Source organism: Haliaeetus leucocephalus, unplaced genomic scaffold, assembly GCF_000737465.1.
Source record: "Haliaeetus leucocephalus isolate CR32 unplaced genomic scaffold, Haliaeetus_leucocephalus-4.0 Scaffold215, whole genome shotgun sequence".
Classification (NCBI taxonomy): Eukaryota; Metazoa; Chordata; class Aves; order Accipitriformes; family Accipitridae; genus Haliaeetus; species Haliaeetus leucocephalus.
Window position 1 is genome coordinate 92,889 of NW_010972651.1, and position 19,627 is coordinate 112,515.

The 19,627-nt window shown below is 55.4% G+C and overlaps 1 protein-coding gene across 2 annotated transcripts in view; it reads right to left on the bottom strand.

Moving 5' to 3' along the window:
- Positions 1–3,470: 3,470 nt before the first annotated feature.
- The window catches only part of TCF3 (transcription factor 3), a 78,285-nt gene continuing 62,128 nt past the window's right edge, over positions 3,471–19,627 (bottom strand). Inside the window, exons 15-20 of one of the 2 annotated variants that reach the window (XM_010566592.1) lie at positions 19,008–19,211; positions 17,533–17,656; positions 16,903–17,050; positions 12,296–12,522; positions 11,582–11,726; positions 3,471–10,699 (exon numbers count right to left, since the gene is read on the bottom strand). In XM_010566592.1, coding sequence (XP_010564894.1) covers positions 11,584–11,726; positions 12,296–12,522; positions 16,903–17,050; positions 17,533–17,656; positions 19,008–19,211 — 846 coding nt within the window. In that variant the 3' untranslated portion in view covers positions 3,471–10,699; positions 11,582–11,583. Of the gene's footprint in view, positions 10,700–11,581; positions 11,727–12,295; positions 12,523–15,612; positions 15,852–16,887; positions 17,051–17,532; positions 17,657–19,007; positions 19,212–19,627 lie in introns of both variants that reach the window. The other variant, XM_010566591.1, reaches the window with a different exon arrangement.

The following is a 19,627-nucleotide window of genomic DNA, read 5'->3' on the forward strand; positions in this document are numbered from 1 at the left end:
ACTTTGCATCGAAAGTTTCCTAGATGCCAAAAAACCCCACGTTAATAACAAAGGCAGAATAACTCAAAAGGCAATGAAAAACAGCTCAATGTTTATCTTCAGAAAAGTGCTGGGGTTTTGAAGGCAGTTGGGGGGGGGGCAGGTAGTGTATCCTACTGCTTTACTCCAGTCAAGGCAGACAGGAAAAGATCCAGTAATACTACCAATTTCCTGGTTAAAAGAAAACAATGGCAATATTAGCAACTCATCCTTTCAGCATATTTTGCTGTCATCCACAGTTCAAGCACTGTGCAAAGGCATTTGCAGTCTGCTCTGGACACCATGCTGCAACACCATGCTTGCTCCTTCCCTGCAGAAACTCCTTTTAGCTGTTGGGAGAATGTTCATACCACAGCAGGGACAGCTACACCTCCAAAGCCTGACTCCTGAAGGTGAGCTGCTAATGAAAGTGAGGGCCACTTTCTTCTCTTGGTGACTTCTGTGGCACAGATGTCATTTTAGATTTGGAAGCAGAAAAGAAAGGGCAGTGAGCCTGGCTGTCCAGAGCTGCCTTAGGGACACCACAGTAAAGCACAAAGCTGTGTTCAACCATTAGAACAAGCAATCTGCATCTCTCAGGCCACCAGACCAAGTGAGGATGTCTCTGTTGATGCCTTGCATCAACAAAAATCACTCCCTGTTTAAAGCAATGAGGTGGAGTTTTCCGCTCCAAGAGAGGAGACGGCTCTGCGATAGCTTGTCCTTGCTTTAAGGACAGTTCATGGCCATGTCTGGCAGTGCCACCATGACATGACGTTTGCCCACAGAATCTGATAGTCTCATCCCATCTCTTGACTCATCTCCAGGGAGAAAATGCTTCTGAGCATTCACCCAGGAACCTCCAGCTCCGTATCAGTTGGTGGCCACTGCTTGTATCTTGGACAAAGTATTTGCTCTCAGCCACTCAGCAGCAACTCCTGTGTATTGCTCCTTGGTCCTGCCCTCACCTGATCTCCCAGCCCAAGCCTGCTCTTGCCACCGGGGCTTGCCAGCTTTACCTTCAGCCTTGTGCATCTCTGGGCATCCATCTTCCAAGCTGCAGCCTTGCTTCCAAGCATACACTTCTCCCTTGTCTGGATCTGGTACAACCTTGGTTTCTTGGTCCTCCACCCTTCCTTGTCCAGATAGGGGTGGGTGGCTCCCCTCCTCACCCTGAGGATGTGCATCACCCCCTGGCCTGGCAGCTCACATCTCAAATTTCTCAATAACCAAGGTGTTTGGTGTCTTTCAACAGTTTGGCTTATCTGGGCCTGCCCAGGCTTTTAGCCAGCTCAAGGGAGAACAGCAAACAGGCCCAGCACAGGCCCTGGCCACATAGCAATGCAACCCCCAAGGCTGAACTAGTTCTTCTGTGTGATAGCACACGGGAAGCAACTCCTGTGAGGAGGAAGCTAAGGCAAAGAGGATGAGGTGAGGCACATCAGCCCAGACAAGGAGACACAGTATTGAAAGGACTATCACTTGATGCACTAGGTGCAGCTCAAGAAGGACAGTGCACTACTTCAGAGCTTGCTTGCTGCTGAGAGAATGACAGCCAGGGCTCAATGAAATTTAACAAAATTTACTGCAATAGCCACTCCCACCATTCAGTTAATTTGGACTGGTTTTCCTGCTTGGCCCTATGTAGACAAGGCCCACGCTGGAGCAGCACAGCAGAAACACGTGCAGCAAACCTGAGAAAGGAGGACTGCTTTCAGGCAGCATCTCCTCTTTGGAACCAGGGTCTCGGAGAGGGTCTGCAGGGCTCAGTGCTCCTGGATGAAGCTGCTGCAACTCTGTTTTCCCCAAAAGGTAGTCATTAATGTGCCGAGCGAGCTGGTGGTGGAGGGCTAACCCAACCATTGAAACCACAACAGTTGAGGCTATGACGATTTGGGGAAATACCTGCTGATTGGAGGGGCAACACATCAGGGACCTGCCTGGAGAAGCCTGGAGGATGAGGGCAGGGAGAGCCCAGCTGGGCAGCACAGTGCAGCAGTGGGTTTGAAAATGCTGGGGCTGGGGCTGGGCCCTTGGCAGAGGGTGACAGAGAGAGAGACCATATAATTCAGCCCAGCCAGGGCATAGCCTCACCCCACGGACGAGGCTGGGAGGGTGAGAACCTACAAGGCTGGGCTATCTCCCAGTGCTGGATCCAGCCCATTCTTGCAGGGTTTAAGCCCTCTTAAACACTCTGCCATGTTGTCTCCCTCATTGCCCCTCTATGCTGGGCTCCCGGTATGGGCTGGGTGCGTTTGACCTCATTTCCAACTTGCATCCTGCCGGTACCGCCCTCACTGGGTGCTCCCCAGGGCAGGGCAGAGGCAAAGAAGCAACAGCCATGCTCTGACATCCCCTCCTTCTAGCCAGGCAGGGCCTGCATTCCCAACACAAATCTTTCCAGCAATAGAAATGAAGATGAGATCCCTGCCACGTGTAACCTGGGATAAAACACATGCTGCCCCACGAGAACAGCACCCTAGAAAGGCGGCAGGGGGCCCCACCGACCACAGCAGAGCCACAGGAGAAGCTGTGCTGCAACAGCGAGACCCCAGCACCCACACGTCTGCCCAGGCATTTCCGATGGCTGCTGGGGAATGTGCCCAGATCCCATGGTGATGGGCAGCGCTGGAAACCTTCATTGGCTGCATACAGCCTGCACCACAGTGCTGATTTGGGTGGGTAGGACCTGTGCCCAGAGCACAGAACAGAGACTAAGTGGACAGTGTCTGAAAACCTATCTTGTCTTTTCTTTCTTTTTCTTCTTCTTTTTTTTTTTTTAGTACAAGGTAAAACCTTTATTACAACTTTTTGTTCATAGGTATACAACATCTGAAAGACAGATATGGGGAAAAAAGGTAATATTGTTATAAAATGTCACATTTATTGCTACATTACTGTTATATACAGGACAGTTCTCAAAATCTACTTTAAAAAAGTTAGGATTATTTAAAAATTCCAAATAATCCAGCCAGCTGTTTTGACACTTGTATAAAATTATTTAAAAAAATGAAAACAATTCATATCTTGAGGCACTCAGAAACACAATTTTATCCCCCAATTGTGATTCATTTCAAAGAACAATGCATTTCCCCACCCCCAAATACTTTATTTTTTTTTTTTTTGCTGGGTTAGGCATATATATATATATATTTACTATATATATAGTTCAAAACTATAATGTGTATCTGATTTAAGAACAAGGATTTCAGCCACTTAAGTACATCTGGATTTACAGGTAGGCAGCATAAACATCAAAAGCAAGGACCATTTTTTTAAAGGCCAAAAAACAAAACCAAAACCAAAAACTTTCTACGGGGTTAAAAATAAACAACTTCCGCAGGCATCTCCCATCTGCTCTCCCACCCCCCTCCTACAAAAATATATAGAAAAGAGCAACCCAGTAACGCTTCGTTTCCCCAACGAGCTGGAGCCCTCCATAGAAAAGGTCCAAGCGTGTGGTTGGGGTCACCCCTGCTCCACTTCACCAGGCGCGTCTTTCTCATCTCCCAGCAAATTAACCACCACTGGCAGGAGGGCGCACAGCTTCCTACAGCTCCTTCCCTCCCCGAGAGGCCCCATGTTACAAGGTTTGCTCAAAAGCTGGTGGGTTTCAAGTGATTTGGGAAGACGTGGCACCGGCAAGGGGGAACCGCGGTGTCCCCAGCTCGCTGCTGCAGGAGCTGCTGCGGGGAGCTCCACGGCTCCCCAGGCACAGCCCAGGGATGCAGGGCACAGGGATGCTCTTCGGCAAAAGGCCTTGGTACCCGGGACACCCCATTTTGAAGCAAAACCCCCTTATGCTCTCCTGTACTGAACCCCACAGCTGCACTGTGCCAAGACGTAACACGGTGTGAGTTTTATTCCCTCTCCTTCCAATGCGGTGGGTGCTTGGCTGGACCAGGGTGGGTATTGCAAGACCCGAGGAGCAAGAGGCATACAAAAGCAGAGGAACAGAAATACCGCCATGGAGACCCATGGTAGGGCTGCCTCTTGCCCCCGAGGGCAGGATGCAAGATGAACACAGAAGTTTTGGCAGAAATGACACCTGCAGCTTGCACCGCCCTCCTAACCAAAGAGCACCTCCATGCTCGTCTCGTGCAGGAGTCCCACAGGCAAAGGCACTGCAGCTGCCAGCTCTCCAGAAGGGGTGAATTGCCCTGAAGATCAAACGCTCTGCACAGAGCACCAGGTCCCCCACACCTGCCTCAAGGGCAGCAAGGCAGGGAGAGGCAGCCATGCTGCAGGACTGACCTGCAGCATCCACCTCCCAGATCCTCCCGCCTCCGCCCCAGCGGATGGGCAGCTAGTGGCATGGCTCTGCCCCACTGCAAAGAAATCCACGGAGGCCGTGCATGAAGGGAAATAGCTTGGAGGTGCTGGCTGGAGAGATTGGGGAGCGCAGGAGGGAGGAAAACACAACTTCAGGCTTGAGGCAGTTGAAGATCAGCCAAGCCAAGCCAGGCATTAATACAGCAGTCCGTAGAGCCAGGCAGCAGCAAGGCGGGACGCAGCTTCTGCATTCAGCGGTACTGGGGGATATGGTGCAAGATGAAGGATGCTGGTAGTGAGCCACCAAGCATTGAGCAGAAGGCACAGGAGGGTGAAGGGTGCACAGAGGAGCCCTGGGACCAGGCCTTGCCCCCTCCAATTCAGTGCTCGGCTCCTGCAGCGTGAGTTGGAAGGGGTGTTCCTGCAGTCTCACCCCTCATTTACACCTCCCACCCCCCCAGCTTCAGGGCACAGGTCTTGAAATGCTTTTGGAGCTGCTAGAAATGAAGCCAGACCTTGAGAGCAGGAGGGAGCGGGAACTCTGGCAGTAATGGACCAGAGCAGAAAGAATGGGCTGGGATGGGACCTGGAGAGCCCTGGGGGAGAGGAGAGGGGGTTGCATAGGATTTAACAGGGCAAAGACCTTGTGCAAGCTTGTGGTATAGAAAACAGGTCTTGCTATTGCTGGTGTCAAGCAGGAACAGGGGAATCTAGTGGCCACGGCTTGCTCCAGGCTAGCCAGCACTGCACCTCTGGGGCTGATGGCTTGTCCTGGCCCAACTCCAGTACTAGCTTTGCTTCACCTCCCCATTCTCAGCTCCTTTCTAAAACCCCAGGCCAGGGGCTTGCTGAAAGTGGAGCTAGCCCAGAGTCACAAGCACAGCACACAGCCGCGCCTGCAAGAGGACCATGGACTCCACTGGCACTGAAGATGGCAGCCTCCTCATGGGAGCAAAGCTCAGGGATGCAGGGGATTGGGGGGTTTCAAAAGCCTCCTGTTTCTCAAGGCCACCCTCGCCTGCCGAGGGGGAGGATGCGCTGAATCGTCCAGCAAGGGCCCAGGGCCCAAAGGCTCTGCTGGCTTTAGCAGATACACACATGAGACGCAAAGGACCTTTGAGAGTGGTTTCTGCACTGAACCTGAAATTGCAGACTCCTGGGGAAATCCCAGTCTGATTCTGTCCTTCCTGTTCAATCGCTACTGGGCAGCAAGTGCAATACCTCTAGGAAACCGGCTCATCACTGACACATGGGCTAGGGGAAAAAGCCATTCACTGAAGTCACAGCTGGGGAGGTTTCACATCACACTTCTGCATTTCTCTGCTGGAGAGGGCAAAAACCCCAATTGCAAAGCAGCCAGACCCTTAGCCCTGAAGTGATGGCACACAGGGAAGGGGCAGCAAGCTGACCCCACCACATGGGGCTGGCATGGACCTGCTCCCAACAGCCAGATGCGGGATCTTGGGGTGCCCAGCTAACTCGACTGCCCCGATACCTGCAAACCATCTGCCCAGGCACTGCTGATCCCCTTGCTCCCCGGCTGGAGCTCAGTGCAGACAAGAGGGGCACAGACTGGGATTCAGATGTCCCGGGTCCTGTCCCTCCTGCCAACAAACCTCTGTAGGATACCAGTGCAAGCTTTAAAAGCAGGGGAGCAGAGAGCCCGAGGAAATGTTGGCAAAGAGATGGAGCTGAACTCAAGCCAGGCAGTTGCTTGGCTGTGAGTAGGTCTGACTGGCAGGTCACAGGCAGGGGAGTGACTGCCAAACCAGGGGTTAGCTGGAATTTTGCTCCCCAGGGTGTGCTGGCAGCGGCTGCGGGGTTGCGAGCAGGAGCAGGCAGACTGCCACTGCCTCCCGTTGATGCCGAGTGCCGTCAGTACGAGACCATAAAGGTGCAGTCTCTGGGAGACTGCAGCTGTTTTGCTCTGGGGCGAAAGCAGGTGAAGAGGGAGAAAGAACAAAAATCTGCAATTTTTACTGTTAATAAACTGGATTCCAGACACTCCCCAGCACCTGGTGGCATGCACAGCTCTCAGGCAGGATGTGCAGGTAGGCAGGGGGCTGCTTGAGGGGGAGGAAAGAGGAGATCCCTTGGGCTAGGGACCCACGGACTGCACCCCAGTGGCCGGCTGTGCCACATAAGAAGTGTCGCATTGCAGCTGTATGCCTGAGACCCCAGTTCTCCTGTTTGACCGCAATACAGCTCAGCTACTGCAGCCTGAGAAAAGAGAAACTAGAAAATGCACACGGGGGAAGGCAGCCTCTCCCGATTCCCTATCTGACAAAGGAAGCTCTGTGGGGGCTGTGTGGCCCCCAACGATGAGGTGCATGCAGCCCAGGAGAACCCATGCATGCAAGGCTGAGAGAGGAAGCAGAAAACTGAATGCCACCCTGCAGCATGTCACCCATCCGCAACACCTCTCTTTGCAGGACCACTGGCATGAGGGACGTGCAGACAGGCAGAGAAGCAAGTTTGGGGAGAAAAGTGATCTGTAAGATCGCACAGTTGAATGCCAGCAGAGCTGTGGGCTGGGGAGGGTGCAGACCCTGGCCCTCTTTGACCGTGACGCCTAAAGACGAGACTTCATTGCAACAGGCCGCTATTTCAGGGCTAGCCTGGTGGTATTTTGGGCACAGCACTTGACAGTGCTCATTTTTAGAAAAGCCACTTTCCCTGGCAGGTTACAGGCACCACGTTTACACTGAGCCAAACACACTGGCAAGCCAAAGTAGTTTTTCCTTGCTGCACTCCACAATTGCTCCCTATGCACCTGGAAAGCAGAGATGCCACTGAGGCTGCACTGGGCTGATGCAGGCAGCAAGCGCGACAGCACACAAAGCACCCTGTGCCATCCAGGCAGCTCCCAGGCACAGCACTACCAGTCCCTGACACTGCGCTTTCCTGCTGGAGGAACCAAGATCTCCTCCAAACCCTGGCACCAGGGGTCTATGCTCAACGACCTTCATCCAAGCCTTGCCAAGGAAGTTAGCTGGTTTTGCTGTCAAGAAAACAGCATCTCAACCGCCTCAATGCAGGTGAAAAGCTCCACCTCTGTTGCAATGCCTGGTAGTTTGGGGATGATGGGAAAGGCTCTGTCTCATCAGGAGTCCCCACTGGCCTGCAGAGCATCACTCAGGACTTGGAGGGGATGAAGGAGTTCAGCAAAATTTTGAACAAATCACAAATCTTCTCAAATTTCCAATTTTGTTGAGTTTCTGGATTTTTCTTGACTACAGTCTCTTTTCTTTAAATCCAGTTGTACATGACTGCCACCTCGAATTCTTGTTGCAAAATCAAAGTGTTGGGGAAGCACTTTTAAATTTTTTTTTGTACGGTTTCAAGCTTGCCAGGGCTGGGACATTGCTCTATCCCTCCCCGGTCCTGGGGCAGTGGCACTGAGCCAGCAAAAAACCCCGAGCAGCGAGTGCCCTGCCAGCCCCAGCACCGTCCTGCTGATGAGGCAGAAACACTTGCGGGATGAAGCAGCCTCTTACAGGCTACAGAAAGCAGTCAATGAGTCCCCAATTCCTACCCCAGAGCACGAATCGGGGTTGTCTGAGCATTTGGACCCGGCTGGGGGGTTACGGAGGCGCACTGCCCCCTCCCTGCATGTTTTACCATCTCCAAACTGAACTCGCTCCAGCATCTGAAGCACAACCCAACTCGGCAGGATGCTACAGGAAGACACGGCTTTTGCTGCAAGGGAGCTGCTCCACAGGGGCAAGGCTGTCACACATGGAGGAAAACCTCATCTGTCTCACGCTGCCCAGTGCTTAAGCAGGCAGAAGAACCCAAGGGAGGGAAGACTGTCATAACCTGACGAGCTAATTAGGCTGAAACACGTCTGTTGACACAGCCAGAAGAATGTGTATTCCTGGGCTGCAGGGACCACAGCCGCTGGCCTTTCCTGGCCTTCCCAGGGACAGCACTGGAGGCTGCTGTGGTCTCAGGTCTCACCATACAGAAGCAATGGTGGAAGCAGCGGGCTGTGGACAGGGAAAGCCAGGAGCACCCAAAAGCCTCAGAGCTATGGTTAGACCTTGCAGAGTCCCAGGGCAGTACCAGTGCCAGGGACAGCAGGGGAAGATGGTCCCATACTGCTCCGGCACTTTTAAGTGGCTCCTCTCTGAGATGCTACAGGGGCTGAGCCCATCATACGTGGGTGTAGGTGAGAGAGAAGCAATGTCCTGAGCATTTCCAGCAGGCTTTGCTGGAGCACAAAGCATAGCTATGAGCACAGAGGAGCACCAGGAGGTTATGCCAAAGCCTGGGTTTGCTAGGAAGTACCACAGGTCCTAATCCTGTTCGCCAGTCCTTGCCTTTCCCTGTGCCAAAGCAATAAATCTTCCCCAGAAGCACAGGCCAGAGAAGCAGAGGGGAGACGTGGACCCTGCTGCCAGGGGTCCTACTGTACTCGCTGACCCCATGTCCCCTCCAGGCCAGCACCCATGCCCTGTGAACTAACCTGCCTGACTGGGCTCTGCCAGGCAGATCTGGGCAGCAGCTGGCCCCAGTCCGAGAGCATTACAGACACTGCTGAGATGGGATTTAACATCGTGCTGGAGAATTGACCCCGTCTGCCTGCAGAGCTGGGAAGAACCGGGCACAAAATGTTTCAGAAGGGGAAGGAGAGGGAAGAAACAAGAATAAATTCCCAGTGGACGCTTTTCCATTGCCAGCTCCAGCACAGCTGCTGCAGCTCAGCACTGCCGAGCAGCTCTTCATTTGCTCCCGCACCTCCGGGGCACCCTGCCACACGGTGGGGCTGCTGCGGGTCTTCCTCCTCCTGAGCACACCGGAGCGGTCTGGAGTGACACTGGGGAGCCCTCGGAGCGAAGGAATCGTTGGCCCAGCTTGGCTGCTGAAGCATCTCACGCAGAATGGGTGCTTGCTGCTCCCTTTCTTTCCAGCACAGAGAGAGGAGCCCACATGCAAGTGACAGAAGCTACTTTGCATCCCCATGGCAAGCTGGGCAGCATGCTGAGCCGAGTTTGCCTCCAAGGATGCTTTGGAGATATGACAGTGGGTGAAGGCAGGGTGTGAAACCACCCCTCTCCCCAAAGCCTGCAGCGTTTTGCACTTCCAATGCTGGTGGCTCCAGTGCGGGGAGAAGCTGCGTGGAGATGGGGATCTTGCTGCCGGTCGCAGCTTGCTGAGGGCTGGAGTGAGCGCACGTGCCGGGTTACTGCCTCACTCCCTGCCACCTTGGGCTCCACTGCCTGCCACCAGCGTCTGCGGGTCCATCTGCTGCAAGGTCACTGGGCACGGAGTCCCGGTGCTGCCTTTGCTCTGTCCACCTCTTTCCAGTCCTCCAGCTTTGTTCAGTTCGCCTTTGTTCAGCACTGCCCCTGGAAGCGCCTCTGACAGCAGGCGTTTGCTCGGACGTATGGGCAAGAGGTGCGTTCGTCCACCCTGGGGTTTCCTCTTGCATCCGTGTTGCTTCTTTGCTTACCTTGAAAGTGGCCTAGTCCCTTGGTTCTCTTCCACCCCCCAAAACCTGCTCTCTCCCGGCAGCTTGTCCTCCCCATCACGACGCTCCGGGACAGCCGTGGGGCACCTCCTCTCCCAGACGGGACTGCGGCCTCCGGGATCCTCCAGGAGTAAAAGCAAATCTTGCAGAGACCCTCGATGGACCTTGGTCAGCTCCCGGGAGGAGCGGGAGCACCGCTGAGGGATACTGCTGCAACTTGCTTTGCTGTTTAACTTCCTTTTCCCAAATCAGAAGTGGCCAAAGCAAAGAGATGGTGAATTCAGCACATGAGTGAGTTTGTTTTTTTATAATGGAAGGTACAAGCCAGGCAAGGAAGAACATCCCCTCGCTGTGGCTACATTCGCTTTTAGTGGCTTTCAGAGCCGAATCTGAGAATTCCTCTCTTTATATCCAGTCTCTCTTAATACAATTTTAATATTCTGGTTGATCCTAAAGATGCAACGTTAACTATAGAAACAGCAGCAGAAAAGCGTGGGGTACAAGACATTTTTTTTTATACAAAAAAAAATTCTTTTCGTTGCTTACAAAACATATGCAAAAGAAGCTAAAAAAACCAAAAGGCATTGCTATTTGTTCTACATAAAAAATCTCATAACTAATGTTCTTTTTTTTTAAAAAAGAAATATCAAGCTTAGGCACAATTTTGCTGCTGGCTGCTTGTGAACAAGCCAAGAGAACACGCCACCCCCTCCTAACTGAGTGATATGTATTGACTGTTCTGCACTTTATACTTAAGGCAATTTTTTTGTTTTCGCTTTGTTTTTGACAAAGTGTTTTTTCCACCCCTTACGTCATGCTAGGATCCGTCCACGTGTGTCAGTATTAGCAGTACTAAAGTTTATGGTTCGAGAAGGTTGCAGGTCACACCAACGGTTTTCTTCCTACAGATCTCTGTATCCAGAGGAACAAAAAGATCTACAAATAAAAAAAACAAAAGCCTGAAGTGAGAGAAACCCAAATGAGAATAAAACGCTGCTCCTTGCGTGGGGGGGCTGCAAGCACCCCTACCACAGCCTCATCTCCGCAGGAGAAGTCAGCCCCAAGGGCTCCATGTGGCCGCAGCGGAGCTGAGACATGAGCTCGCTATTCTGCCAAGACACTGGCTGTGCCTTTTTTTTTCAGGGCAGCCCCAGGCACCCACCGGCGCAGGGGACGTCGTGGGACCACGGCCCCTCCATGCGCTCTGGGGCATGTGGGGGCTACGGGCTGAGGCATTGCAGCCCTGCACAGGGGAGCCTCGCTGATGGGGTCAGCCTCTGACCCACCGCTCCTGGATCTGCTCAATCCCCCACCGACATCCCTGAACCATTTGGCCAAACAGGCTCAGCTACTCCTGGCCAAGCACAGGGTTCCCTTAAAAATGGGGACTGCCCAGCAGAGCCCGTGCCTGCCGTGGTCTCGCTGGGGAAATTTCACCTTCTGTGTCTTTCTTGGCATTTCTGGGACCTGCTCATTCCCTCCCACGGGGCCACCAGGCAAAGGAGTTGCTGGTTTCCAGTAGCCAACTGGGGCAGGGCTGGGAGGTGCAGAGCAGAGCTGAACTTGCTTGGGGTGGTGAGAGCACCAAAATCCTCTGTCCCGGCTATGGGGCTGCACCTCTCCTGCAGGGCAGAGGCTTTGGGTGTCCATAGAGGATCAAACAACATGCATGTGCAAGTCATTTACTTAAGGTAAAATTAAGAAGGACATTGGCTGGTGCCGAACGCATGGGGCTGAGCAGCCAAAGCAGAGCAGTGCGCGTCGGCTACGGGTTGGACCCGCAGCGGGGTGCTGGGATCACAGGGCGGGGGACGATACCTTTACATGTGTCCAACAGGGTTGTGACCATCTCCTAGACCAGGATGTGAAGCTGAAAGTGTCATCTGGGGATCTCCTACTACTCCGGACACTTTCTCCTCTTCCCGACGCTTCAAGCAGGCTGCTTTAGGGTTCAGATTGCGCTCTATGCCAAAAACAGCAAGGGAAGGAGGGAAGCAACCTCAGTTTGGGCAAACAGCATCACGCACGGCAGCAGCATCCGAAAGAGAGAGCGAGGGCAGAGTCCCAGGACAGACACGTGGGACCATGCGAGGAAACAACCTCAGTGCAAGCTGCTCTTTGCCTGCCGCTCCTTGCAGTGGCTGCAGTAACTTGGCCGGACCCCTGCTAGAGCAAAACCCCATGCCCAGCTGAAACACCATGCCAATTTAAACATGTGCTTGCTTCCAGAAAACCCCAAGTGCTTCAGCCAGCTCTGAGAGTTGAGGACTGAGTTTTCCAAAGCTGCTTAATGGGATCCAGGTGCCAAATTCCCATTAAGCATGAGGGGAGATGGACAGAGTGGCCTCGAATCCACCCTGGACCGAGGCTTTGGAAATCTCAGCCTGCCGCGTGGTGCACCCGAGAGTGCTGCTGGCGATGCAAACACACAACCTCGCACCGAAAGCAGGAGTCACAACAGAGATGCACGCGCACGCAGAGATGTGGGGGGAGAGAAAGGCCCCGAAAGGCACCTGCCAGCTGTTACCATACCTCGTACTTGCTGCTCCAGGCCCAGAATGACCTGCACCGCTTGCTGTAGGATGATCAGTTTGGTCTGTGCTTTGTCCGTTTTTAAGTGCATCTGACACATGCGTCCCAGTTCTTTAAAGGCCTCGTTAATGTCCCGTACACGCACCCTTTCCCTGGCGTTATTGGCCATTCTCCTCTCCCGGTCCCTCAGATCTTTGTCCTCCAGTGACAAGGCCTCGTCTGTACTGCTGGGTTCATAGCACCACAGGGATTAGTCAGGGGGGTGGTACCAAGGGGGGGGGCTATACGTTGCCGTGCTGGTAGTGCTTCTGGTGTCCACTGGAAATGGCTCAAACAGCCTCACTTTGCAAAGCCAATTCGTCTCGGGCGCTTCCTGGAGCAGCCCGGGCTATTCGGGCTGCACGTTGCCTCTGCGAGCCACGGGAAGGTGCTGCCAGCACGGAGCTGGGCTCCCACGGGGCTGGAGGGTGCTGCCGGGGGTGAGGGCGGGCAGTGGATGCAGTATCGACAGCGACACCTTCTCCCCTCTGCAAAATTTTGCCCTCCTGTTCATTTTCGGCTGAAAACTAGAAGTTCAAGGGGGGGCGTGTCTCAGCCAAAAGCATCATTTTCATCCCTCAAGGAAAGACTTTTTGGCAGAAAGCAAATCCCTCTTTGTAAGATTTCCTTAAAAAATTCCATCTGCAGCAAAATCCTACCAGTGAAGGCGTTTCGGGCAGCCGTGCCACAGCAGCGTGATGCAGTCTGGCCCGGCACCCTCTTACGGGTGGGGGACAGCACCGAGGGCAGGAGCCGAGTGCCCTGGCTGCTGCTGAGGGTCGGTCTTGGATGCAGACACTGAATCCAGGTCTTTCAATACAGCCAAAATCACTCTGGAAGGGGGTGATTTTTTCTTCCAGGCACGGTCAGGAGCTTTGGGAGAGCCTCCACCGCTGGCAGCACCCCAGGGGTGCCCAAAACAGGCAGGGACAGGGGGGAAGGCAGAGTCGTGCTGGCAGCATCTTAAATTGTGGCCTCGCCTGCAGCCCATCCCCTCCCAACCCCCAATTTACTGTACAGACGACCTTCTCCCCCAGAGCAAAAATTCTTGCAGGAAAGACACCTATCTGAAGAGGGTCCTTGGGTGAGACCTGGCACTGGAAGGACTGTGGCCTTCGGCTCCAGGGGAGCCATGCGGGGATAAGCCTTCACCAAAGAGGGGCCGCAGAGTCAGAGCCTTCCCGGGTGCATTGCGGGGTGTGGAGAGCCTCCAGATGTGCCCAACTGTGTGGAGGGGGAGCAACAGCTCTGCAGGCAAGTGTTTGCCTGTGTGAGACAGAGGGTTGCCCACTGTCGCTGCCTGCATCCTCTCCTTGCTGCCTTGTCCCTGCCCGTGTCCCCTCCTCACTGCCTCGGTGCCCCAGCCGACGCTGCCACCTTCTCTCCAGCACGTCCAGGATGGCTGGGGGGAGTGGAGTCACCAGCTACCCCGGCACCCAAGCCCACCCGTGGCAGGAACCCAGCTTGTTCCTCCAAGCACACACCGGCAGCCGCGGTTCCTGGCTGTTGGCTCTCCCCAGCAGGGAAGCAGCTCCAGCAGCGCCTTGCACGCCACAGCCGGGCAGGATGGAGCCGTCTCCCCGCCACCGGCGAGTGCTGCTGGCAGTTTGCACCACTCCGCGGGGTCCTCCGGGTTTTAAGGACGTGCGGTGCCTTGGCTGCCTTGTGCTCCACTCAAAAGGGGCACTGACCTCCCTGCCTGGCCCCCTGCAATGCCCCCCAATCTTCTCCTTTCCCTTCCTGTCTCGTTAGCTGCTGATGGCAGCAGGAGGATCGCGGCAGCCCTGGCTGGGCATGCGGGGACCCGACGGCCCCACTCCCACAGCAGCCCTGCAGGAGGGGATGTGGAGGTCGGCTTCTCTTCTGCAACGCAGCCCGAAGGCCAAACCCACCAGAGAAGGGACATCCTAGCTGCCTGCGCTAATGCCTGCTGATGGCAGCACGTGGGGCTCGGCTCGCTTCCCCGGCTGCGTCCAAGAAGGGTTTAAAAAGGGACAAGCGTGGGAGACCAAAGTGAACACGGTGCCAACTCTGTCTAGCCCCTGCCCCCCACCGCCCCTCGGCTCCTGCCTCGATCCGCAAGCAGCAAGTACAAGGTAGAGAGTGGGACCACCGAGAGGTCACGGCTGGGGACTGTCTGTAGGAGATCAGAAAGAACAGAACCAAAAAATAGGAACTCAAAATAAAAAAAATAAAAAGGAAGGGGAAATTAAAAAAGAGACAGGAAAAAATATACATGTTATGAAAGGCAAAAAATTACAAACTGAAGAGAGGCACAAAGGACTCCAACATCAATGCAACAGCAGAGGCCAGCAGAGAGGAGCACAGCCAGGCACAAACCACCGATGCGTGTTACAACAGCCTCTGCAGAGAGAAAGGGGGTTAACCTGCCACAGCACCCTGCGCATCAGGGCCGGGGAGTGGAAGCATGCACTGCGGGATGCAGGAACAAAGCAGCAAAGTCCTCCGGAGCAGGAAGCCAAGCCCTCCGCTTCCCCTCCCACCGGGACATGGCACCCGGGCAAGCACGGGTGGCCGAGATGGGCGCACACACATGTGGGAAGGGAGAGAAGGGAGCGAACGGAGTGAGTGTGCCCTGACAAGGGCGAGAGCCTGCAGCTCCAGACTCTGCTAGGGATGTGCAGTGCTCCCAGCTTGTATCAGAGACCAGTTTGTACAGGCAGTGAGGGCTGCTCAACCCTGGGCTCAGCATTTCCATCCCACTGCCCCTTGCATGGCTCCAGCGATCTCCAGGGGTTTGCCGGGTGCCCGCAATCCCAGGAGTGCAGTGGTGGGGACAGGAGCACAGAGCCCCATGCCAGGCAGGCAGGGAGGACAGGGCATCGCTCATTGCTGCTGCGGCTGCAGGCAGAGATGGGCTCTGTGCTTGGAGCAGCCCTTGGAGAGATGTCAGATCTGGGCCACCTCTGGGAGATTTGCTGGTTTTTTGGTTTTTTTTTCATTTTTGCTGGCCAAGCAGCTGAGCAAAACACCTGGCTGTGGAAAAGCAAGGACGGCGCAGGTGCCCCCTCAGGGACCAACATGCAGCACACGCAGTGGCAGTGGGGAACAAAAGAGAGAACAGCAGGGATGCAAAAAAAGGGGGGGGAAAAAAAAAGAAAAAAAAAAAAAAGGACATCAAGAGCCTTGGGAACCCAAGGCCACAAGGGAGAGAGACAGTGCGAGGCACCACAGCACATGTCACAGGAGACAGACAGACAGACAGCCCCGTGCCGATCAGATACGTAAAATATCACCACTCCGGGACCCTCACTGACCTCTAACTTGTTGCTCCAGGTTCAGTATGACTGATACGGCCTGGTGTAGGATTAGCAGTTTGGTCTGCGGTTTTTCGCTGTTTAGGTGGAGTTGGCACATGCGTCCGAGCTCTTTAAAGGCCTCGTTGATGTCACGGACCCGCAGGCGCTCACGGGCATTATTGGCGACCCTCCTTTCTCTCTCTCTCTCGGCTTTTTGCTCTGGGGGAAGAAGATCGTCCTCCTCATCCTCATCTTGACTAATGGTTTAAAATAAGAACGAGACAGGGACATTCCTCGTGTGCACTCTCAGCACTGGTCAACTCACAGAAAAGAAACACACGTCGAGGCACCGAGACGCCAAGCCCCGCGCGTGGCCCCGTGAGCTGGAGCGCTGCGCCCCGCGTGCCCCCACCGGGACGTGCCGGCCCGGTGCCCTGCGCTCAGACACAGGGACACACAGTGACTTTGGAGAGAAGCAATTAGGGGTCTTCTTCTGCCTCTTTTGTTTGTTTTTTTAAACAACAAAGAAAGAAACCACAACAATGCGATTAAGGCCTGAGCTTGTTGCTGGGAGATGCAGGGTGGCCCGGAGAAGGTATGGGGGTCAACACTGGTGTCCCAAGCTGGCTTTTTGGGAAGACAGAGCCCTCTACCTCCAGGGCAGGAGGTGGCTGCAGTCTGGCAGGAGCGGGGCTGGCGCTGCCCCTCCGGGCAGCATCACCCTGGCGAGGTCTCCAAGCCGATGGTGAGGTTGCAGCACGTTGGAAGGACTCTACCTGATCTGCTGCCACATATCTGGCTGGATGTGACAGAGGATACAGGAGCCCAAAGCAGACAGCGGAGACAACCCAAAGCAGGGAGGAGGTCAAAACCTTCCCCACCCCTGGCCGAGGGGAGCCGAGCGCTCGGTCCTTTCTGTGCACGGCCACAAGCAACACCCCAAGCGACCACGCAGGCAGGTGCAGCTCGTGTGGATAAGGCGCAAGCCCTCTGCTTTATGAGCATGAGGAAGCCCTGTGGCCGCAGGGACGGGAGCCAGCAGGAGAGGGTGGCAGGGATCCTTCCCTGGCACGGCCCAAAGCGGCCAGCCATGGGGAAGCAGTGGGAGCCCAGGCTGTGCCCGCTTCTGTGTGAAGACACACAAGGCTCCCGCGGTGGACAGGGGCTGGCGGGTCTGCACCGCAGGACGACCCCCGGCCTCACCAGGCTGAGCCCAGCGGCCGGTGGGTCACCGCGGCCATACCCCAGCCCAGATGCCCCCAGCCTGGTTACGGAGTAAGTGAAGGGAGAGACCTGTTCAAAGAGCACCTTGTTCTGTTCCGGGAGGGTTTCAGCTCTTTCTTCTCCTCTTCTGAGTTATCTGCCACCGACGTGTTCTCTTCATCCTCCTTCTCTTCCCTCTTTATCTCGCTGGTTCCCGAGGAGACGCTGCTTCGCCCCAGCCCCCCTGACAAGCCTGCTGAGGAAGCAGAGCCACACATGGAGGTTGGAGGGGCCTGACCCACAACAGAGGGCTGGGGGGGTCCCAAGGCCCTGCTCCTGCTGCGCTACATCGCCAGCATGCGGCATCCCAGACTCATCCTGCATTGCCGGTCCGCAGCAAGAGGAGCTGGAGCCGTGCTGACTCTGCCCTGCCACCACTCCCCAGTTCTTCTCTCCCCACCTCCCAGCCCCTCCAGAATCAGAGCCCAACCTCCCCCAGTAGAGCAGGGCCCTTATGCACCCACAGCTGGCAGGAGGGACAGGAACATGTAGGTCAAACCTCTGGAAAAGGCTCAAGTAGAAACTGCCCTGCAGCTGCTGCAAGGAAGCACTGGCCTTGCAAGAGCACCCATCTTCCCCAAGGCTGCTGCTGCACAGGGCTGGACCTAACGGGTGACCCCAATCACCCCCACGGCAGGCGAGCCTCAAGCATGCACACGTGCAGAGCTGCCTTACCGCTGTATGTGTCTTGCTGCCTGTTGAGGTCAGGGAGTGAGCTGGGCTGTGACGGAAGTGTGACATGGTTGTGGAGCATGCTGGGGTTGCTGGACAACCCATCTTCGGGGTGACCTCCTCCCACCTACAGCAGAATAAGCAGAGCAAGCCTTGAGGGGGGGAAGTGTCACGGCCAGCGGGCATGGGCATAGTCACCCCGAGCACAGCCGTGGGGCTCCGCAGACCAGGCTGAGGCACAACCGCGTGCCCTCCTCGCACACTCCCACCACCCAGAGCGTGGGCATGCAGGAGGGAAGAGCCAACCTGCTCCAGCACCAGCTCTCCTCCGGGGACCATGGCGGGGGCACTGCAGAAAGCAGCTCTGGGCCCTGCACATCAGCTGGACCAAGCAGAAAGCCCCCCTCAGTGCTGTCTCCCCCCGCTGTGGAAAAGCCTCTCTCTGCCTGGATGCGAGGCTGGCACACTGGAGAGGACACCCTGCCTGGGCTGCACGTGTCCTGTCTCCATCAAGCACCAACATCTCTGCCACCTCTTCAGTGCCACCAGAGCAAGGGACATCCCAGCAGCACGAACTTCGCTCTGAAGGGCCTGGACGCAAAGGGTGAGAGTCAGGCAGCCTTTCTGAGCCTGCACTATGCCGGCCAGGGATCAGCAGGACAGAGCCAGCCCTGCTGCAGACACTCTTGTTTCTGCAGCTGGCAGCAGTTTGCAACAGAGGACACACATGTGATTCATCACTTAGTAGTAGAGTCTGGGGACCTTGGAAGGGAAGCCCATCTAGTTCTCTAAAGAGACTGGAGACATGTTACTGTTTGCTGCAGCAGGCAACCAGCTCTGCCAAAAACGTGCTCCCGTGGTCACCAGCCTCTGGACAAGGGGGGACTCTGGTGACCCAGCAGGGGACCTGAGCATCCACATGCTCAGGGCACCCAGGATCTGTTGTGCTCCCTGGAGCCTGAATGAGCCATCACACATCAGCACTGCCCACGTGCACGGAAGGACACGGTACCTGCCTGAACAATTTGGAGCAGAGAAGTCCTGGTGATATATATACCTGCTCTCTATACCCGCAGTCCTGCCCTGCACCAGATCCCTCTCGTCCTTCTCCCTGCATCCCCCAAGGACAGCTTGAAGCTGTTTTGAGGGATTTCCATCCATGTTGCAGGGGAAGAAGAAGAACTTTCACCACCTCTGCCTGCCTCAAGAAGGGGCATAAGCGAACTGCATGTGGGGCTTGTGCCCAAGAGCCACCACTGTGCTGAGCACGGATCCAACACCCCCTGCATGAACAGGGCAAGCCACTGCCCTTTTGTGCACGTCACCCGTTCAAAGCTGTCAACAGCTGACCCAAGCTGGTCCACACTGAGCTATTCTCACACCAAAGGCAATGGCAATGTCCCTCTGGATGGCAGGGGACCCTGTGACGTGGGTCCCCGGCATGTCCCCGCCAGCTGCCACGATGCTTCCACACTTACCAGACTTGGGTGCCTGTTTCCCAGGGACATGACCGAGGCAGGGAAGGCCTGGCCCAGGCTGCCCACGGTGGCACTGTGGGCCGGCGCCGAGCCCAGGAGCCCATGCATGTCCCCGTGGTTGCTCGGCATGGCAGCTGTCTGGCCCACGGCGTGATTCCTCAGCACGTGGATGGCTTCATCCAACCTGTCTTCCATTTTGTTTTGCTTGAAGAACAGGACAGAGAAATATGTCCGTGTTAATGTGTGTGAAGCCAGCAACCCATTGCAGCTTTCTACGCTAAAGAACGGCTGGTGGCAATCGTGCACTCAGCCACCGCAAGGCAGGTATGGGGAGAAATAACCCCCTGATCCAGTCAGTGCCGTCTCCTAAAGGCACAAGGGGTCACACAAGCGGAACTGCTCAGGAAAGGGAGGCAGAAATCTGTTCGGCTGGGCCAGACCCACAGGGATGTACACGGGCCATTAACAGGGCGAGGGTGCAAAGCTGCTCCTCTGCCTGCAAGGCTCTGGGCTCCAGGAAGCAGTGCCCAACTCTGCTCAGCTGCTTCCAACCAAAATGTCCATCTACCAACTAACCATCTTCCTTCAGGCCCCAGACGTTTAGGGGACAGGACTTTACC